We start from the raw sequence: 16,654 nt of genomic DNA, 5'->3' as shown, positions 1-16,654 counted from the left end.
CAATGGGAGTAATGTCATCAAACACTCACGCAGACTAAACTAACATCAAAACAAAACAGGACCAACCAGAGTATCACCAAAAACAGGGACATCTTAAGGATTTTGGGGGCCCTGGGCCAAACATATTTTGGGGGGCACTGTTCGAAACAGATTTGAATTTGTGATCCAATTTCAGCTCTTCCGTGCCCTTTTGGCCTGGTCACTGGCATACTTGTCCAAATGTTTAATGTGTTTACATCTAATATTCAGGGACAATGATGTGTGTCTTCAATACTGTAACACAGCAGTGGTGGATTACAGAGGCACAGGTTGGAATAAAGGCTTGGTATTGGGTATGCCGACATTTAATTGCACCAGCCACGGGCTTCTGAGGGGAGCTTTAGGCACCTGCACTCATTCCTTTGCAAATTAAGCACTGCTTGTATGGCTTGAGGTAAAGTGGGGCATATCGGGCAGCATGGCACAGGAAAGTGTCATACTGTGAGAGATAGGAGAGCATGCGAAAGGATGAGAGGGAGAGACTGATAGCACACACAAATGTACAGCAAAAGTGAGTAAAACAAGAGGATATGAGGCTGTGCAAGGGAGGAAAACATGAAACAGCATGACTCAGAAGAACATGAGTTATTGTGAAGCAGGACAGCAGTCGACAGGAGAGTATGAGAGAGTGTGACACAAGAATTGGAGCCAGATTAAAAGTGTGGCAAACAGGGTATTCTGTCACAAATGACGGTCTGGTTGCCCTATTTAGGTTTGGAAGAACCAGAACTTTTTCATTGACAATGTCCCCATTGGTTCCACTGACAGAAGGCCCAACACAGTGTAGGGCATTGGATGAATGACATTGCACCCCTTGCCATCTGTAGGTTAGATGGTGTAACAACTGAGAGTGCAGGAGACGGGAGAGCATTACAAAATCACGAGACAGGAGAGCATCAGAACATGAAGTTTGAACGCATGAGAGAGTGTAAAATGGAGCATATGATAAGGTTTGACAATACAGGGCAGCACAAGATAGGGTGGTATTGGGAAGATTGAGACAAAAGAGCATGAGACAATGTCAGAGAGAAAAACATGAGGTGCAGATCCCTACAGGCAATGAGCAAAAGCGACATGAGATACTATCGAGTCAGACAATGCCCAATGTTTCATGAATGTTTGTCTGCTGCTCTGCAGTTAGCGTTTCAAATTGGGAAGATGGACACATCCATGTTGTTATTGCTGAGCATCATTCCTGGGCATTTTAAAAATGTGGGTACTGCACATCACCTCTTCAGAACTGCTTCCACATCCAGTGCAATCTTATCAATAAGTTTAGGAAAAAAGTTTGTAAAACACACCATTCTGGTTAATATTTTACAATACTTTCTTGGAGAAAAAGCACCACAACTCTCTCCTCTCCTACCAAACCCTATCCTTTTCTGAGGCCTCCTGATTCAACTCACTCCTTTTGCCCTCTCTCTGAAACCACGAATTGGTAATAACACATTCTCTAAAGCTACATCTGGTTCCTTGCCTACTTGGCCATGCTATTTGGTCAAGTTGGGAAACCAGAATAAAATATGCTAGTGTCGGCTAATAATGTAACTGCCAGATTAGACAGCCAATGCTAAATTGCAATAGCCACATATAGCTTATTAGGCCATTGGAATGATGGGAGATCTATTGAAGACACTGTTAAAGTAGAGGGTCTATGTCTGCAATAACGGATGGCACTGACCTTCTGTTCCAACATTCCAGTGCTTGCTTTTTGGTTCTCTGTTTATTTAGAACATTCTATCCTCAGAAAAGAAAATTTCTAATAGGGTTATGCCCTGCTACCTCAGGCTCTAATGATTGTTAAAGGACCTCTCTCTTGCTATAGGCCCTCATCTGCGGCTTTGGCCTATAACTTTAGCCCAGGGACTTTAACAACCTTTGTAGCCCTTGTTAGAGGACTATAATCCTTAATTGAAACATTGGAATGTTTAGCGCTCCACAAAAAACAATAAAGTGGCAGAGGGTCAATGACGACCAATAAGGCATTCTGCTTTAACATTTCAATGTATCTCTTCCATTTCTCATTGTTTGATTTGTAACATTCTACCCTCAGAGAGTGGAACAGTCTAATAGCATTATAAACCTTCTGCTTTGTGCTAAATCCCATCTCAGCCATTATAGACCCTCACCGGCAGGTCAGGCATATAAATTGGAGATAGGGCAATTATCAACTGTTAAAGCCCTTGTCCGTGGAGTATAATGCTATAGAATCAGGAAGTGGTAACCGCTTCTGCTACATGATGTAAGAGTTGTTAATAATATTGTTTTTAATGATGATCTTAGAAGTTCATACTTGAAAGCAACCCCATCAGAATTTAGCCTGTTACCTTCTGTGTAGTCTTAGAAAGGTACACAATCAAAATATATTAGAATGCAGCTGCACATCTTGTTCTATGCACCTCACATGAAACCTTGGGACCTGGCCATCTGGCCACTATCCATTGGCCACAATAGCATGTAGGATCATGTTCACGGCTCTCTGTCAGCACCAGAGAGTTGTCCATCTAACAGGATCTCTATTCTCACAGAGGCTCTTTGAGTCCCATATACCTTCCTGTGTTCCCCAGTCTACCTCCTATTAACTGCTCAAACTTTCTGACATTTCGAAAGTTCCGAATGCAGCACAGGTAGTAACAGGAAAATACAAGGAAAAATAAAGATATTTTTCCTCGTTATGTCTCCCCTGAGAAGGCATCGCATTCTAACGCATTGCCAGGTCTACCAGTAGTTGGAAATCTGGGAATGCTTCATAATCCATGGGTGGATGCGTGGGAACACCCAAGCTCCACCCATGGAACGTCTCCTTGGACTGAGACTTGTGCTGCCTTGCTTTACTGCAGATTTTCCAAGCCATGCAGGGTCACGTAAGGTGGCTTGGTAAATATCATTATAGGTTTTTCATCACTCTTTGCCCTCTTGCGTGGTGCAAAGGAGAAGCAAAACCCTTGATAAATATGCCCCTGAATTTAAGTGAGGGTGCACTTCTTTGTCTCCAGCCAGACCATGTCCTGGTTGTGGGTGTGAGGAGAGCCAATGGAGATGGTGAGCTTCTGAGACTCATAATGCGGGATGCCATTGTTGATGGCTTAGTAGATGATACAGTTGGCCTTGAAGGTGATGTAGGTTAAAAAGTGGAGCCAGTGGCCCACCATCATAATAGGAGATACATTGTCAGATTTCGGTAGAACTTTAATGAGGAATTCTATGGCATGTATTATGCCCCTAATGGAGGCTAGTCTGGACCACATCAGGAACGGCGTGTGGATACTTTGCACTTCCAGCCAAAACTTGACTGATGGAAAACCCATCATTCACTGATAAAAAAAAATGCATTTCTATAGGTTTTATTATAATTTGGAATCACCATTAGGTGATAGCCTTACCTCAGATTTTGGAAGTGGTTGGTCTGTGTGCAGTTTCTGGTCGAGTTCCCAAGATTCCAGGTTAAGTTCCCAAGATTCTCCTCACCTTCCCACCACCAGGAGATGGTTGGTTCCAAGAAAATTCGTGTTTTATATTTAAAAAAGTGGTCATGCCTTTGAAACTCACAAGAGGGATGCCCCTGTGAAATCCAACTATTGGGAGAACGTGAGGGAGCAAGTGACCAAAAGATCAAATTGTGCATATGGGTTTTCCACTGATTGTATGACAGTTTTTTATTCTTACCGGCACTTTTGATCGAACAAAGTTTAGGTATGTTTCATTGGTTCCATCTTCGAGGTTCGAGAGAACTTCTTGAATGGTGCCGTTTGCTTCGACCCGGGCATCCACACACCTCTCCACATTAAATAAATGTGCAACAGTGTGAATAGCTGAGAATGAAAGAGATAGAGAAAAGTATTAAACACATGAAGACCCAAATCACAGTCTATAGCAGCCTTCCAAATCTTCTGCATCTTCTGAGCTGTCCAATGCATTTTCTGATTGCTTAGTCCCTCTTGATGAGAGGCCTATTAATTCTGATGAGGCTGCTAATGGCTGTTGCTATCCTCTATGAATTGTAAAATCCGCAGGAACATCGAAAATGTATTTTTTTTAATCTGGAGATGTAGGCTGCTGGGAGCAGTTGGAACCTTTGTGTGAAACTTCAGGGAAAATGAGGACTAGCTGGGAAATCAGATCTTAAATATCCAATTACCCTGGTAATTCCTCACTTCTACCCTGCACCTTTAAGGACCCACTCATAAACGTTTAGTAACTCTGCTCCTGGAATTATCAGCACCTCTGGGTTTGGAAATTCCATAGAGGCAAGGTGGCCCATAGGATTGCCGAGTCTGTTGTAGTGAGGGCCTTAATATCCCAGGAGTTGTTAATGAACATTTTCCAAGCCAGAGAGAACAAGTGGTCAGTATATCATATCTCGCTTGCAAGAGTGTTCTACAACATTTATTCTGGTACACTAATACCTTTGGATGGTGACTACCAATTTATGGGGTGACTCATCCTGCAGGCCAATAGGATTTGAACCAAATTACTTACAAGTTCAAGTTGACATTTGTAAGTCGCTAGGTGACTTGAGAAGTACAAAATAAAAGTAGCACTAATCTTCCCTACCTAAGGACACCCACATGGGATATGATTGGCCTCTTCAACTATCACCCAATCTCAGATTCATAGACAGAAACTACAATATTAGAAACTGAGGTTTCAAGGCAGCTGCAACAATACAACTAAAGCAGTCTTTATCACACAATTGTGCAGTCAGTTGTTAGACTAATCAGATGCACAGAACTGACACTCATCAACATATGTGATGAGTCAAGAAAACCATTGAAGAGAATCAACCTGCAGGTTTAATATTACTTGACTTCTCAGAAGCTTATAGCACTGTTGCCCACGCCATTGTTCTACTTCACATCAAAGACTTCATGGGGTGTTTTAGGGTTAGTCCAAGCATGAATTAAGTAACTCCTTCAAGGACAAAGGCTACACATATAGCTGAGTTGGTTTACTTCAGTATCCCAAGGAATGTCTTGCAGGGCAACCAAAGATCTTCACTACACCTGTATGTTAGGAAACCAGAAGAAAACTTGATACCCTTATTAACGGAGATAGAGCGATTCAGAGGACTGTCCAGACTCCATATAAATTGGAGTAAGTCGGAGATATTCCCCCTAACGGCAGTACAAAAGCACAACTGCAGAGAATTTCCCCTGAAATTGTGCAAAGGAGAGATAAAGTACCTCGGAATTAATTTACACAGGGAAACAGAACAGGTGTTGCGCCTCAATTATGGTCCATGACTGGACCGCCTACAGGCACTAGTGGAGGAATGGGTCAAGCTTCCGCTGTCAATGGCAGGACGGATAGCCATTATAAAAATGGTGATATGACCACGCTTGCTCTATTTATTCACTAACATACCTATCCCATTAATAAACACATTTTTTACACAGATCCGTACACATTTAATAAAACTGGTGTGGGGGAAGCAGCCACAAATTAACTGGGATATATGAACACTTCCTTATGAAAGTGGGGGTTTTGGGGTGCCAGATATCCAACTCTACTATCTGGTTGCGCAGTGTGGATATGCACACCATTGGTATCACCCTAACGCACGGATACCTTATGCCAAACCTGAAAAAGACCTAGCAGATCCTACACCATTGAATGCGATACTTCCCATTGGGATTCCGCGAGACCCGCATGACATACAACCAATATTCACTGCATGCTGGGCATAGAAAAAATTGCTATTGAAAAGCGGGGTGGCAACACTATACTCATCAGCACTGCCACTGTCGGCGAATCCCTGGCTCCCCCCAACTCTGGAAGCTGGGACTCGCCGCATTCTTTCCCACATAGGCTTAGTAACCTTTGGAGACCTGTTCCCTGGAGGCCACGCATTCTCTCGCACGGAAGACCAGCGTTTTTCGACTGCCTCATTCATGGACCACTTTGTACTGACCCGAATACAGAGAGTACTGAGAGAAGCTATTACAACTTACCCTGTAGAACCCGAGGAGTTTGTCCCATTCACTCTAATCATTACAGACACTAGCGGGGAACAGTGGGGAACATATCACCTCTAGACTGTACAAAGCATGTCTTGCACTTATGCCACAAAACGATGCTAGGGTTAGAGAAGTTTGGGCGGCCAATACAGGACAACCACTTACAGATAAAAAATGTGAAGGATGTTGCAAACAAACTAAACTAGTCTCATGCAACCATAGACACAAACTACTTCATTTTAAGATTCTTCAGAGGGCTTATGTCACACCGCAGCAGATGGTTAGGATAAACAACTCCAACTTCACACATTGCCCTAAATGCAATTTACAGGTGGAACCATTTTTACATATGACCTGGTCGTGTAGTGTAATAAATGCCTTCTGGCAGGATATATATAGTATTGTGCAGCAAATAGTTGGGGCGCAACTGATAGTTTCTCCCTTGTTAGTGCTGATGGGTTACGTAGACCCCCTGCCCAAAAGCGTATGCAGATTTGTAGCAATAGCAATGCACTAGGCAGAAACCCAACAGCAAGAGTTGGCTCAAAAGCATGTCATATTCTGACACCACAAGTGAACTGTATGCTAAACTACAACCACCTACATCCCAACCTAGGGACATATGGGAACCCCTAAGGGAATACCTCCAGCTTCGGGAACGGGACGCACAGCAAGCCAAGAAAAGAGGGGAACAAATCAAGATGCATAATCATTGGGAAAAAAAAGATCTTCACTGCATCCTTGACTCTTTAGCGTGTACCTATGTCTTTTAGCCAATCCTATTGAACGATTCAAAGTGCCATTTCAACCCTATGCATACTTATTAGAAAATGGCAAGTTTTGCAATCAAACCAGTGAGAGCAATCACACAGATGTTGAACAATAGATGCAAGAGAGGCAATAGAACGAAGACTTGTATGACTGCACGTCTAGCCACTGGCAGTTAAATCTCAATTGCAGCAGTTGAACATATTGGATCTAGTCCTCTGCTGTGCATCTCACTCTTCATCCAGCCCCAATGCCTCAAAGAGCAGCCCATGGTTCACTTTTTTAAATTATCCTGAAATATGTAATACAATTAAAGCTCCTTTTTGCCATATTGCTCTCTGATGTCCATTTCCATTCCTCTCCATGGGCGATACCCAGATGATTGTCAGAAAGAAATGGGCTCTTCTCTACATAAATCTGAAACTGTCTTTTATTGATTAATTCGGTAATTTCAGGTAAACATGAAGAATATTTATTGACCTATAGACCTGGGGCCCAGTGTGGGCCTTTGTACTAAAGGTGTCAATATCACACTCTTTGAAGGAGTGGGATAGACTCGCTGTTGGAAAGAATTCATCAAATTAGAAATATCCTACGATAAAGATCTAATATTCTACTTGAATAAGGCAGTAGGAAAACATCATCCCTGGAGCTAGAGGTCCTCAACTTGGCTACCAATTTCTAAATTTCCTTAGGTGATACCAGGTCAAAACTTTTAAATTGTAATACAGAAGGCCTAAACAGTTTAGGATTTGTTATTCTAACAGCAGAACTATTTCTCTTTGTTTAATTTTGGCATTTAAATCAGCTTATCACAGTATTCATGAAAAACGAGTTCAGATGGCATTCACTTACTGGAGGAATTGTTAGCTCCCATTAAACTACGTTTGTAGCAGCAAACCACATCATTGCATATAATAATGACTTGGCTTTTTCTGAAATTATAGCTTTTTCTACATCCTACAATGTTTTGTAAGCAGATGCAGATGACTCAATTTTAAACTTGCACCATAATCTTTTATGTTTACTGCCCCTTCGTTTTAATTGCAGCAGTTCACTAGAAACACATGATTTGTGCTGCTTACTAAGTTGTGGTTTGTTTTACTGGGTCAAGAATACCCATTGTTGATATACAGTTGAACGCTGTCTAGCCCCAGACTGTCAATTCATATGAATGCTTGATGTGTGGTCTAAGTCAACATTTGTTAAGGTTTTGACATTCCTTACTTGATTTTTGCTTGACCAGACTGACATGATTCCTTCTGGTTAGTTACAGGGGTAGAAACCAAAAATCGATTTGCAGCGGGGTCTGTCCAAAAGGGAAGTATGATGGTGCAAGAGTGACGCAAATACAAAATGAGATTAATAAAGTAACGCAAGGCCACCTTGCGTGGCCCTGCGTGGCTTCATAAATCTCGAGTAATATAAAAGGCAAAAGATTTATTTGGTTTGAAGAGAAACCAGAGTATAAATCTCGAGTAATGTAACGCAGAGCAAATCGCTGTGTTGCATTAATCTGCACAAGGGAGGCGTTTCCATGGGTGTTGCATGGTTGTTCCTATGTAACATCCATGGATTTTGACGCATTCCCAGATATACAAGAACAGGTAAACCTGGGAAATGTGTCAAAAAGATGCCCCTCCCCAGGGGCGGCGTAACAAGGAGAAATATCTTAATTTCTCCTTGTTTTCTCCTCTTTCTATATAAGCCTCATAGGATTGTTTTTGTGCAGGAAGTTACTCCTTCCTGCACAAAAACAATCCTGCTTGCAATGCAGGCATTGTGTAAGGGTGTTGTCATTTGGTGCTAGGCAGCCCATTGTTCTCCAGCGCAGGGGAAAGGACAGGAAAGCGCCATATTGCCTTAAATACGGTACATTCCTGCCCTTTCCCAGTGACGCAGCGCAGCAAGGTGACTTCCTATGCTCCGCTGCGCAGTTGTTTCATATATATGATCCTTAGTATTGAAAGATAGTCTCTAAACAAACTGGAAGTACTTCTGAATTTTACAATTGCAGAATATGTTTATCCTCTTCCATGCGTCGGACGGCCCCCGGCCGTCTGACGTCACAGTGGGCGTGTGCGTCGGACGGCCGGGGGCCGTCTGATTTGCGCACGCGTAGAATTCGCCTGCACAGCAGGGAAATGTGCGCCACAGGGAAGCGGTTATAACCACCAATAAATATTGCTTCCAACACCTTGGTGTGCAGCGTATATGGTTAAATAGGTAGAACATCAGCTGGGACATGCCTAGAGTTAGAGAGTGCAGGATCTTTCTCAGTGTTTGACCTACTCATTGCTGCAGAATGCCTGCTTTTTATGCAGAGATTGCAGACTTCCATGTATTATAATATTATCACAGCAATGACAATGATCATAATCATAAAGCAGTTTTGCCAGGCAATTATTTTCTTCTCCCATATGTTTTCCCACTTCTTACTCCACAGCTCAGTTTGTAAACTTTCTTGGAATGGAAGATAAATTGAGCTGCTTCTTGAAGTTTCAAATCCTATGACTTCAACAACCCAATTCCATAATATTCTCCAACGGAAATCAGTCAGGTAGAGTCAAAAGGGTCGGATTTGTAAACAGAGACCAGCATTTTTTACATTTTTAAAAAACCAAATACATGACTATTTCCTTCACCGCCTGGGATTTTTTATTTTTTTTAAATGGTCCTGATTAAATGTAGTCTGTGACCGAGTATTATGGTAGAAGTTGTGGTTCAGTGGTGTGGTTTCCACATTTGGAAACATCATGTGGAAATGTGAGATTTCTGCATAGCCACAGCAAACGATGTCATTGCCAAATGCCTTGCCCTTCCTGTGTCCCATTTACACAACTGCTCTGAGGACGTTCCTGGAAACAGTCGACGGGGAACTCGAGTACACATTTTTTAAAGTACTATATGCGACACGCTTTCCTATGGAAGGTCTCCAAGGCTATTGTTTCACAGCTCTACAGATATTGAAAAAAAGTTTTACAAAAGTCTTTAACTGTGAAAAAAATCACTGCCTAGCCTGATGACACACTAAAGTTCTCGATGTCGTACCAATATCAGTAGGAGTGATTACTAAAATGGTAAGAAATATCAAAGCTTCATCAAAGATTAATCATTTCCTAGGCAATCTTGCAGAGCCAGCTTGATAAAGAGCCAAATTACTATCTTAGCCCCAGTTATTGGTACCATTTATAACTCACTTCCTGTGGTCCTTGACAAGCACAAAATAAAAGTAGCAATAATTTCTGTCACCTATGGAAACCCAATTGGATAGGAAAGTCTCTCTCTCAACTATCACTTGGTCTCATAGATACAGATAGAAGGTATTAAGGCAGCTGCAACAACATAACAAAAACTGTTCTTACCACACAATTGGTAGTCAGTTTTTATACCAATCAGAGCCTCAGATTCAACAGTCATCGACATTTGTGGGGAGTCGCTGAGAGCCATTGATGAGAACCAACCTACAGCCTTAATATTACTAGACTTCTCTGCAGCTTATGGCACTTTTGACCACGCAATCATACTACTTCACCGCAAAACCTGCATGGGGTGTTACAGGGCTAGTTCAATCATGAAGGTTGAATAGTAAAAACATACCTGGGTTGGTTTATCTCAGAATCCCAAAGATGTCTTGCAGGGCAACCAAGGTTCTTCACTATCCCCTTGGCTCTTTAACGTGTACCTATGCCTTTATGCCGATGTTAACAATTCAAGGTTCCATTACAAACCGATGCAGATGATACACAGGCCACGATAAATTTGGGGGAAGAATGTAGCAGCAACTTACATAGTGCTTTGTGCCTTATCCATGTACTGGAATGGAGGAGGATAAGCAATCTTTGTATCCTTGTCTCAAAAACAAAAAGCTTACTGTTTGGTAAACTAAATTCAATCTACTTACCTTTCCAGGGGCCTCCTGTTTTGGTTGACATCCCCAGCCTAGCTTACAATGAAGAACCTAGCAGTTGACTTTGGCCCCTCCTTCTTGTTCAAATCACAAGTGAGTCTTGAGAGGCAAAATGCTCACCTCTACCTCCACCTTCATACAAAGTCACACCAAACTTAAGTTTTCTCTCGAAAGAGGACTTCCTCCACTTACTGGTTCTGCCAGACCTTGATTACTGAACAAACATGCACATAGGTTTACATGACAAGCCATTCAAGTTCAGCTGGGCCAAATGTTAGCAGCAAGACTAGTGATAGTCCTGAAAAAGATGGAGCACATCATTTCTGCCTGCAAAATCTTACACTGGGTGCTTTTGGTACTGCTGGTAACCTTCAAGATACTTTGCATTACCTGCAGGGAGCACTGGACTGAGGAAACAAAAAGCTTACTAAACTACTACCCAACCTGCAACCTCAGATCAGCAACCAATAACATGATAATTCAAGTTTTGTTAATCAAGAAGGCGTCAGTGGGAAAGTCCTGGGAGCACAAGGTCTGAAAGCCTTTAATCCTCTGAAACCAGACTTTTGCAAGACATTTTCAAGTTCCTCAGGGAGTTGAAGGCTTTTACTTCTGTCAGGTCTTCACTCATCCAATTCCCTGACTAACTGGTGTCAATTAGAAGTATGAGACAGTGAAACCCTAGGCTACGTATCAAAGTGAGCTAAGCCTCTTGGAACAGCCAAATGGTTACAGCATGAGGCGATTCATTTTGTTCCATTTTAAGCTAAAATGCATTGAGTCGCACTGTGAATGTTACCTGTTTTGTTTATCTTTGCTTACCAGATTCCACTTCGTTCCCTTACCCTCCAACTATCTTCTTTTCCCTCTGAGGAAATCTGAAGTGGCCTGCTAGTGGTGTATGGTGCCATGTAAATACTAAGCATGGGCAGAATTTTGATTTCATCTGAATAATCAGAGTAATTTGCTTGATCTGAGTTACTCTTTAATGTGGAATTATCGATAATTATGCTATTACTCCTGGCCACATAATTAGGAGTATTTTGTGGGAAAACCATACTGTGTGAACACATTTAGCAAGCGTGAGCAGCCTCTCGCTATTCATCTGCTGCATTTAGTGATGTCTCTTAGTGCAGAATGCATCCTCACATCCATTTTGAATGAGAGGCTGCATTTTACGCAAGAAAATATCGGTAAATGCTGGTAATAAGTTGATGGAGAATCCTATCCCAAGAGCAAGTGCGAGAAAATGCTTGCCCTTCATATTCGTGTTCTGTTGCATTTAGCGCTGTTATTTTATCGCAAAATGCATCCTCATGTCCCGTTTGGATGAAAGGGGGCATTTTTGTGCTAACTAATAGTGCTAAAAACAGAATTACTCTTTTTGCATAATTCTGCATTATTCGGCTTATCATCACTGAGTTCTTGGATTACCTTACACAAAACTATGCAAGTTATGTTCATGCCTAGTGAATACCAATCCACAAATTTCCATTGGGATTTGTCTTACACATATACCTTGGAGTAACCTGGAGTCAGATGCTAGGCAGGCCCTAAGCAAGGTCACTGTTTAAAAATTGAATTTTATGACATAGGTTTATGCCATAAGGTGTGTGATCACCAGATCTTAAATTGAGGCGAGGTCTACAGATGGAACCCACCTGCACTCTCTTTTGGGAACCAGGATTTATTTTTAGTCATCAGAATTTGACCCAGAGAAAGAGAGAGAACAGAAGCAAATGTGGAAATGAGGAGGAACAGAAATACAGAACAAACAATTACAAAGGGAGAAAGTGAGGATGAAAAAGAGCCTTCAAGAGTAAGATAAAGGTGCGGTGAGAGTGTGTTAGTAGATTAAATACACATGAGGGGGTACCTGCAATGGTACCTGCAACAGGAACGGACCAAACCAAGATCAATGAGAGCCCAAGTTTACCTGGGTGGCGGCTGAGCTAACATCCAAATTCACCTCTAGCCACGTTGTAAAAAAGCATAGATTCTGCTAGGTAAATTGTGATGTCTCCAGGTCGTGTTTTGAGGTGCATTGTGTTGCAGATGTTAGCCCTAGCCAAAAAAGTAGGGAACCATTTTTATTGGGAGATATGTGGGAATGCAGAATAGGAGAACATCTGTTATTACCAATTGGATTTCTTTGTATTTATACCTTCCAAATGTAAAACAGTGTGTAAGAAAGACAGCATTTTGTAAAATGCTAGTATGGGGACAACAAATTCGGAGATATACAAATAACCACTCTCTCAAACTCAGTATCCAGTGTACATTTTTCTGAAGTATGTAGGTTTCCTTCATACCCATTGTTCACTCACTTCATTTTAATATATGAATTGCTCTATACTGTAAACAATGAAAGAGCATTGTAGGGTGCAGCTCAATTGTTGACTCTGTATACCTCAGTTCTTGGAGAACATACAAACACTATATATCTCCATGATCAGATGGGTATAGCAGACATAATGGTATATACATTTTGTAAATTAGCCGTTGTGAAAAGAAGTTACAGATGAAAACATTGTAAAAATGGTTGGTTTTCCTACTCATTGAAAGTAAATATTTAAACAGTTAGTTTGTTTGAGAAAACCCTGAGGGATGATCGACACAAATGATGCTTTGCTGAATTCAGAATGCTGTCTGCTTTTCAGAAATATATAGTTTTCTGCCATCACCCTTGGGCTTCACACCTGTTTCCACCACATACTGGAAGTAGGTTGAAAGCACAAAAATTAGGAAAAATTCCCCTCTAGTAAAAAACCTAAGACAGTGGTAAAAAAGTGTTTTTCATACAGCTCTGCATGTTCATAAAAACTGGGAAGATGGCGATTTTAGCCGAGACAGTATTTCAAGGGTGTAAAAAAAACAACAGGCACTTTTTTTTTTACAATGCACTTTTCCCCCATTTTCCCCCCCAAAAAACAAAATGGAGCTACATTTTGCATGTTTTGTCAGTCCCCTTCAGGGTAATGCACAAACCCTGGGTGTCTTCAGAATCCCCATGATGTTTAAAAAACTAATGTTGCAAATTTGTCCATGAGTACCTTGCTTAGAAAAAAAAGTCATTAAAGTGTAAGTACGAAGTACTTCAAATAGCCAGAAAGAGCTCAGTACTGAGGTAGAAAAGCCTCATCAGCTATGGGGTTTAAAAAGTCTGACATAGTTTTATTAGACACAGTGCCCATTGGAAGACTCTACATACCCTGCATTACTTATTCTTTGAAATAAATATGTGCTATAGGACAATCACTTTAAAAAAAACTGCATGTTTTGTAAATACTGGAAAAACACAGGTTTTGTCTATTTTGGGGTTTAGGCAGTTGATTTCAAAACATTTGGAAAACACTGCGAAAACACTACTGAAATCCACACAAAATAAACATGGAAAACAGGCTAGCCTACCCAATTTCCATCACATCAATCAGTTTTCTAAACTGTGAGGAGTCTTCGCATTTCCTACAATTGTCTCCCAGGATTCATTTTCCATGTAACTTAAAGAGAATGCTTGTAGAATTGTGAAAAACGTATTGTAGGCATACCTGTGTGGAGAGCAATCATCCATGCTACAAGCTTATGAAATGAGAGATTTCGGTCAATCTGTCTTCTTACGCTTCGCCCACAGCACTGTATTTCAGAAAGATAAAAACAAGAAGAGTGTTTACTCTTGGGGATAAGCATACATCAGTGCCCTGCCGAGGTGGAAATGATCAGCAATATCACATCCATTTGGTAACAGTAACATTTTTCATTTTGTCATCGCTATATTTGAGCCGCTTTGTTTGTGTGTATATTGTGTGTGTTAGGCCATGTATCTTGGCACTAGGCCAACAGTACCAAAAAGGACAATGGGAGAAAAAGCTCTCCTGGCCAATCAGAGACCCTTATTTTTTTAATTATGGCACTGTTGCACTCATGACCAAGTCTCTAGATATCATTATATTTTTAACCCCTTCGTGACCACCCCAAGCACCTCTTTATAAACAGGTTTCTTGAAAGCAGCTGAACAGACTTACACAAAATAATGAAAAGCATGCATTTTGGGTAAATTATAACATTTTTGCCATATTTGGTGTAATTCAATTCAGCTGTCTTTATTGTATAGTTTTTTATGGAAATTCACATGGGCCAACAATGTTTTTCTCCCGCCCCCTTTCTGGGTCCCCACTTAACAGATCTCCCTGAAACTTTCCAGGAAGGAGCTGAGGTGGATGAACTTTTGCAGAACGTTCATGAAGATTAGTCATATGGCACCTCAGTAATTAGCTAAAAAAATGCTGTTTCTATGGAAACTCTAATTTATATACACACAGTAGCGACCACCATTGTGTAATATATATCTCATATTAAGTAACAGTTTCAAATTACTGTGTAAAATGAATGTTTACAAATATGTATGTAAAGATTTAAATTGCAAGTTTACATGCTGTTGACATACTGCTTGCTTTAGCATTGCAGCATCGTAAACATTTAATTTAATTCAGTTCAGAAACAAATTAGGCCTCTGGCATAGATCATTTGATCAGTTCTTTGTGCCTCCCTACCCTTCTCACTTCTATATAACAGGCCTGGGCGAAATTTTAATTAAGCCGGAGTACCCAGAGTAATTTCAGTAATTACGCATTACTCTTCTGAAATTACTGAAATTACGCCATTATGCACAAAATGCATCCTCTGGCCCATTTTGGATGAAAGGGTGCTAAATGCTGAATTGCACTTCTCATACTGACACATCAAAAACATAGAGTTAGCTCTTTGTTTGAGTTGATGGTGGTTCTAACAAGAACGTTTTTTTTTCTGGAAGGGTTTTTAACAGTTTTTATATTTTTTAGGAAATAGAATAATAAAAAAAAAAAACAATAGAAATCCACTGAAAAATACAAAGGTTACATTGGGCCAAATTGTTTGCACACAATTTGTAGCAGAATTACTGAACAGGCAGATAGTCTACTCTGTAACAGAGTAATTGTTAAACAGACCATATTCACAAATACTCAAGACACAAATTCCCGGCAGAGTACCAGGCGTGCAGAGATTCTGTGTTAAGTAACAAATTGCCAAGCATTCTTGCTACCATTTATTTTTCACAGACTTGTTTTTCAAAGGAACTAATAGATGGGCCTTCTGTGTAGGACTTTAAAAAGAATACGAGGTGGCACATGACCTGTGCAAATCATTCTGTATATTTTAGTCATGCATGATTGTGAAATATGGAGAACACCATTATTAATAATCATGCAGACATATTTTCTTCACAAAGTTTTTTTAAACAAAAGGAACTTAGACTGCATGGTAATTTCTGTCCATTGTCCCACATCTGAAATGGAGTATTCCGTATGGGGGGTTCCCACAGACTTCTTGGAAGGCTCCGTTGACTAGTACAAAATAAAAGGGACTTGATTCATAAAGCTGTTTGCATCAGGAAAACCCTATTCCAGATTCATAGAGCCAGTAGTGCCACAAATTGCCCTCACAAATGCGATTTGCTTATACTGTAATTGTAGCAGTATTTGGAATTTCCACACAAGCACATTTCCTCGCATTTTGGGGTTCTCCACCAATAAACACCCTCAAAATTGTAGGTTTGTGGACATTCACAAAACCTTTGGCAACAGTTTCCCACCCCTAAAATGCATGCATGGCAGGAGTAAATGCTGTATTGTAAGAAACTGGGTTGCTGGTTGAGTGGGGTAAAATCCTACTCAAAACAACAACCACAATACTTGTCAGGGTGAAGTCACAAGCAAACCCTAAATTCGCCTGTGCTCAAGTCTCTGGTAGCTTGGAACAGAGCATTCATTCTGAACTTAGAGGCAATTTGTAAAGATTTATGCAGCATTCCAAACAGTAATAAAATGAAGACACAACCCAAAAAGATCCAACACCAATTTAGAAAAAAAGAATACATTTTAATAAATAAAACTTGACCAAAATGACAAAAATCCTATCAGTAGAACTGGAGATATGTAGTTTA

The 16,654-nt window shown here is 40.7% G+C and overlaps 1 protein-coding gene across 1 annotated transcript in view; it reads right to left on the bottom strand.

The window, feature by feature from the left end:
* CYBB (cytochrome b-245 beta chain) overlaps positions 1-16,654 on the bottom strand; it is a 133,136-nt gene that overhangs the window by 72,665 nt on the left and 43,817 nt on the right. The window contains exons 4-5 of the mRNA XM_085622908.1: positions 14,223-14,307; positions 3,706-3,851 (exon numbers count right to left, since the gene is read on the bottom strand). Of these exons, the coding sequence (XP_085479034.1) occupies positions 3,706-3,851; positions 14,223-14,307 (231 nt within the window). The remainder of the gene's footprint in view (positions 1-3,705; positions 3,852-14,222; positions 14,308-16,654) is intronic.

Source organism: Triturus cristatus, chromosome 8 (assembly GCF_964204655.1).
Source record: "Triturus cristatus chromosome 8, aTriCri1.1, whole genome shotgun sequence".
In the NCBI taxonomy this organism is placed as follows: domain Eukaryota; kingdom Metazoa; phylum Chordata; class Amphibia; order Caudata; family Salamandridae; genus Triturus; species Triturus cristatus.
This window is presented reverse-complemented; position numbering and strand designations above follow the sequence as displayed.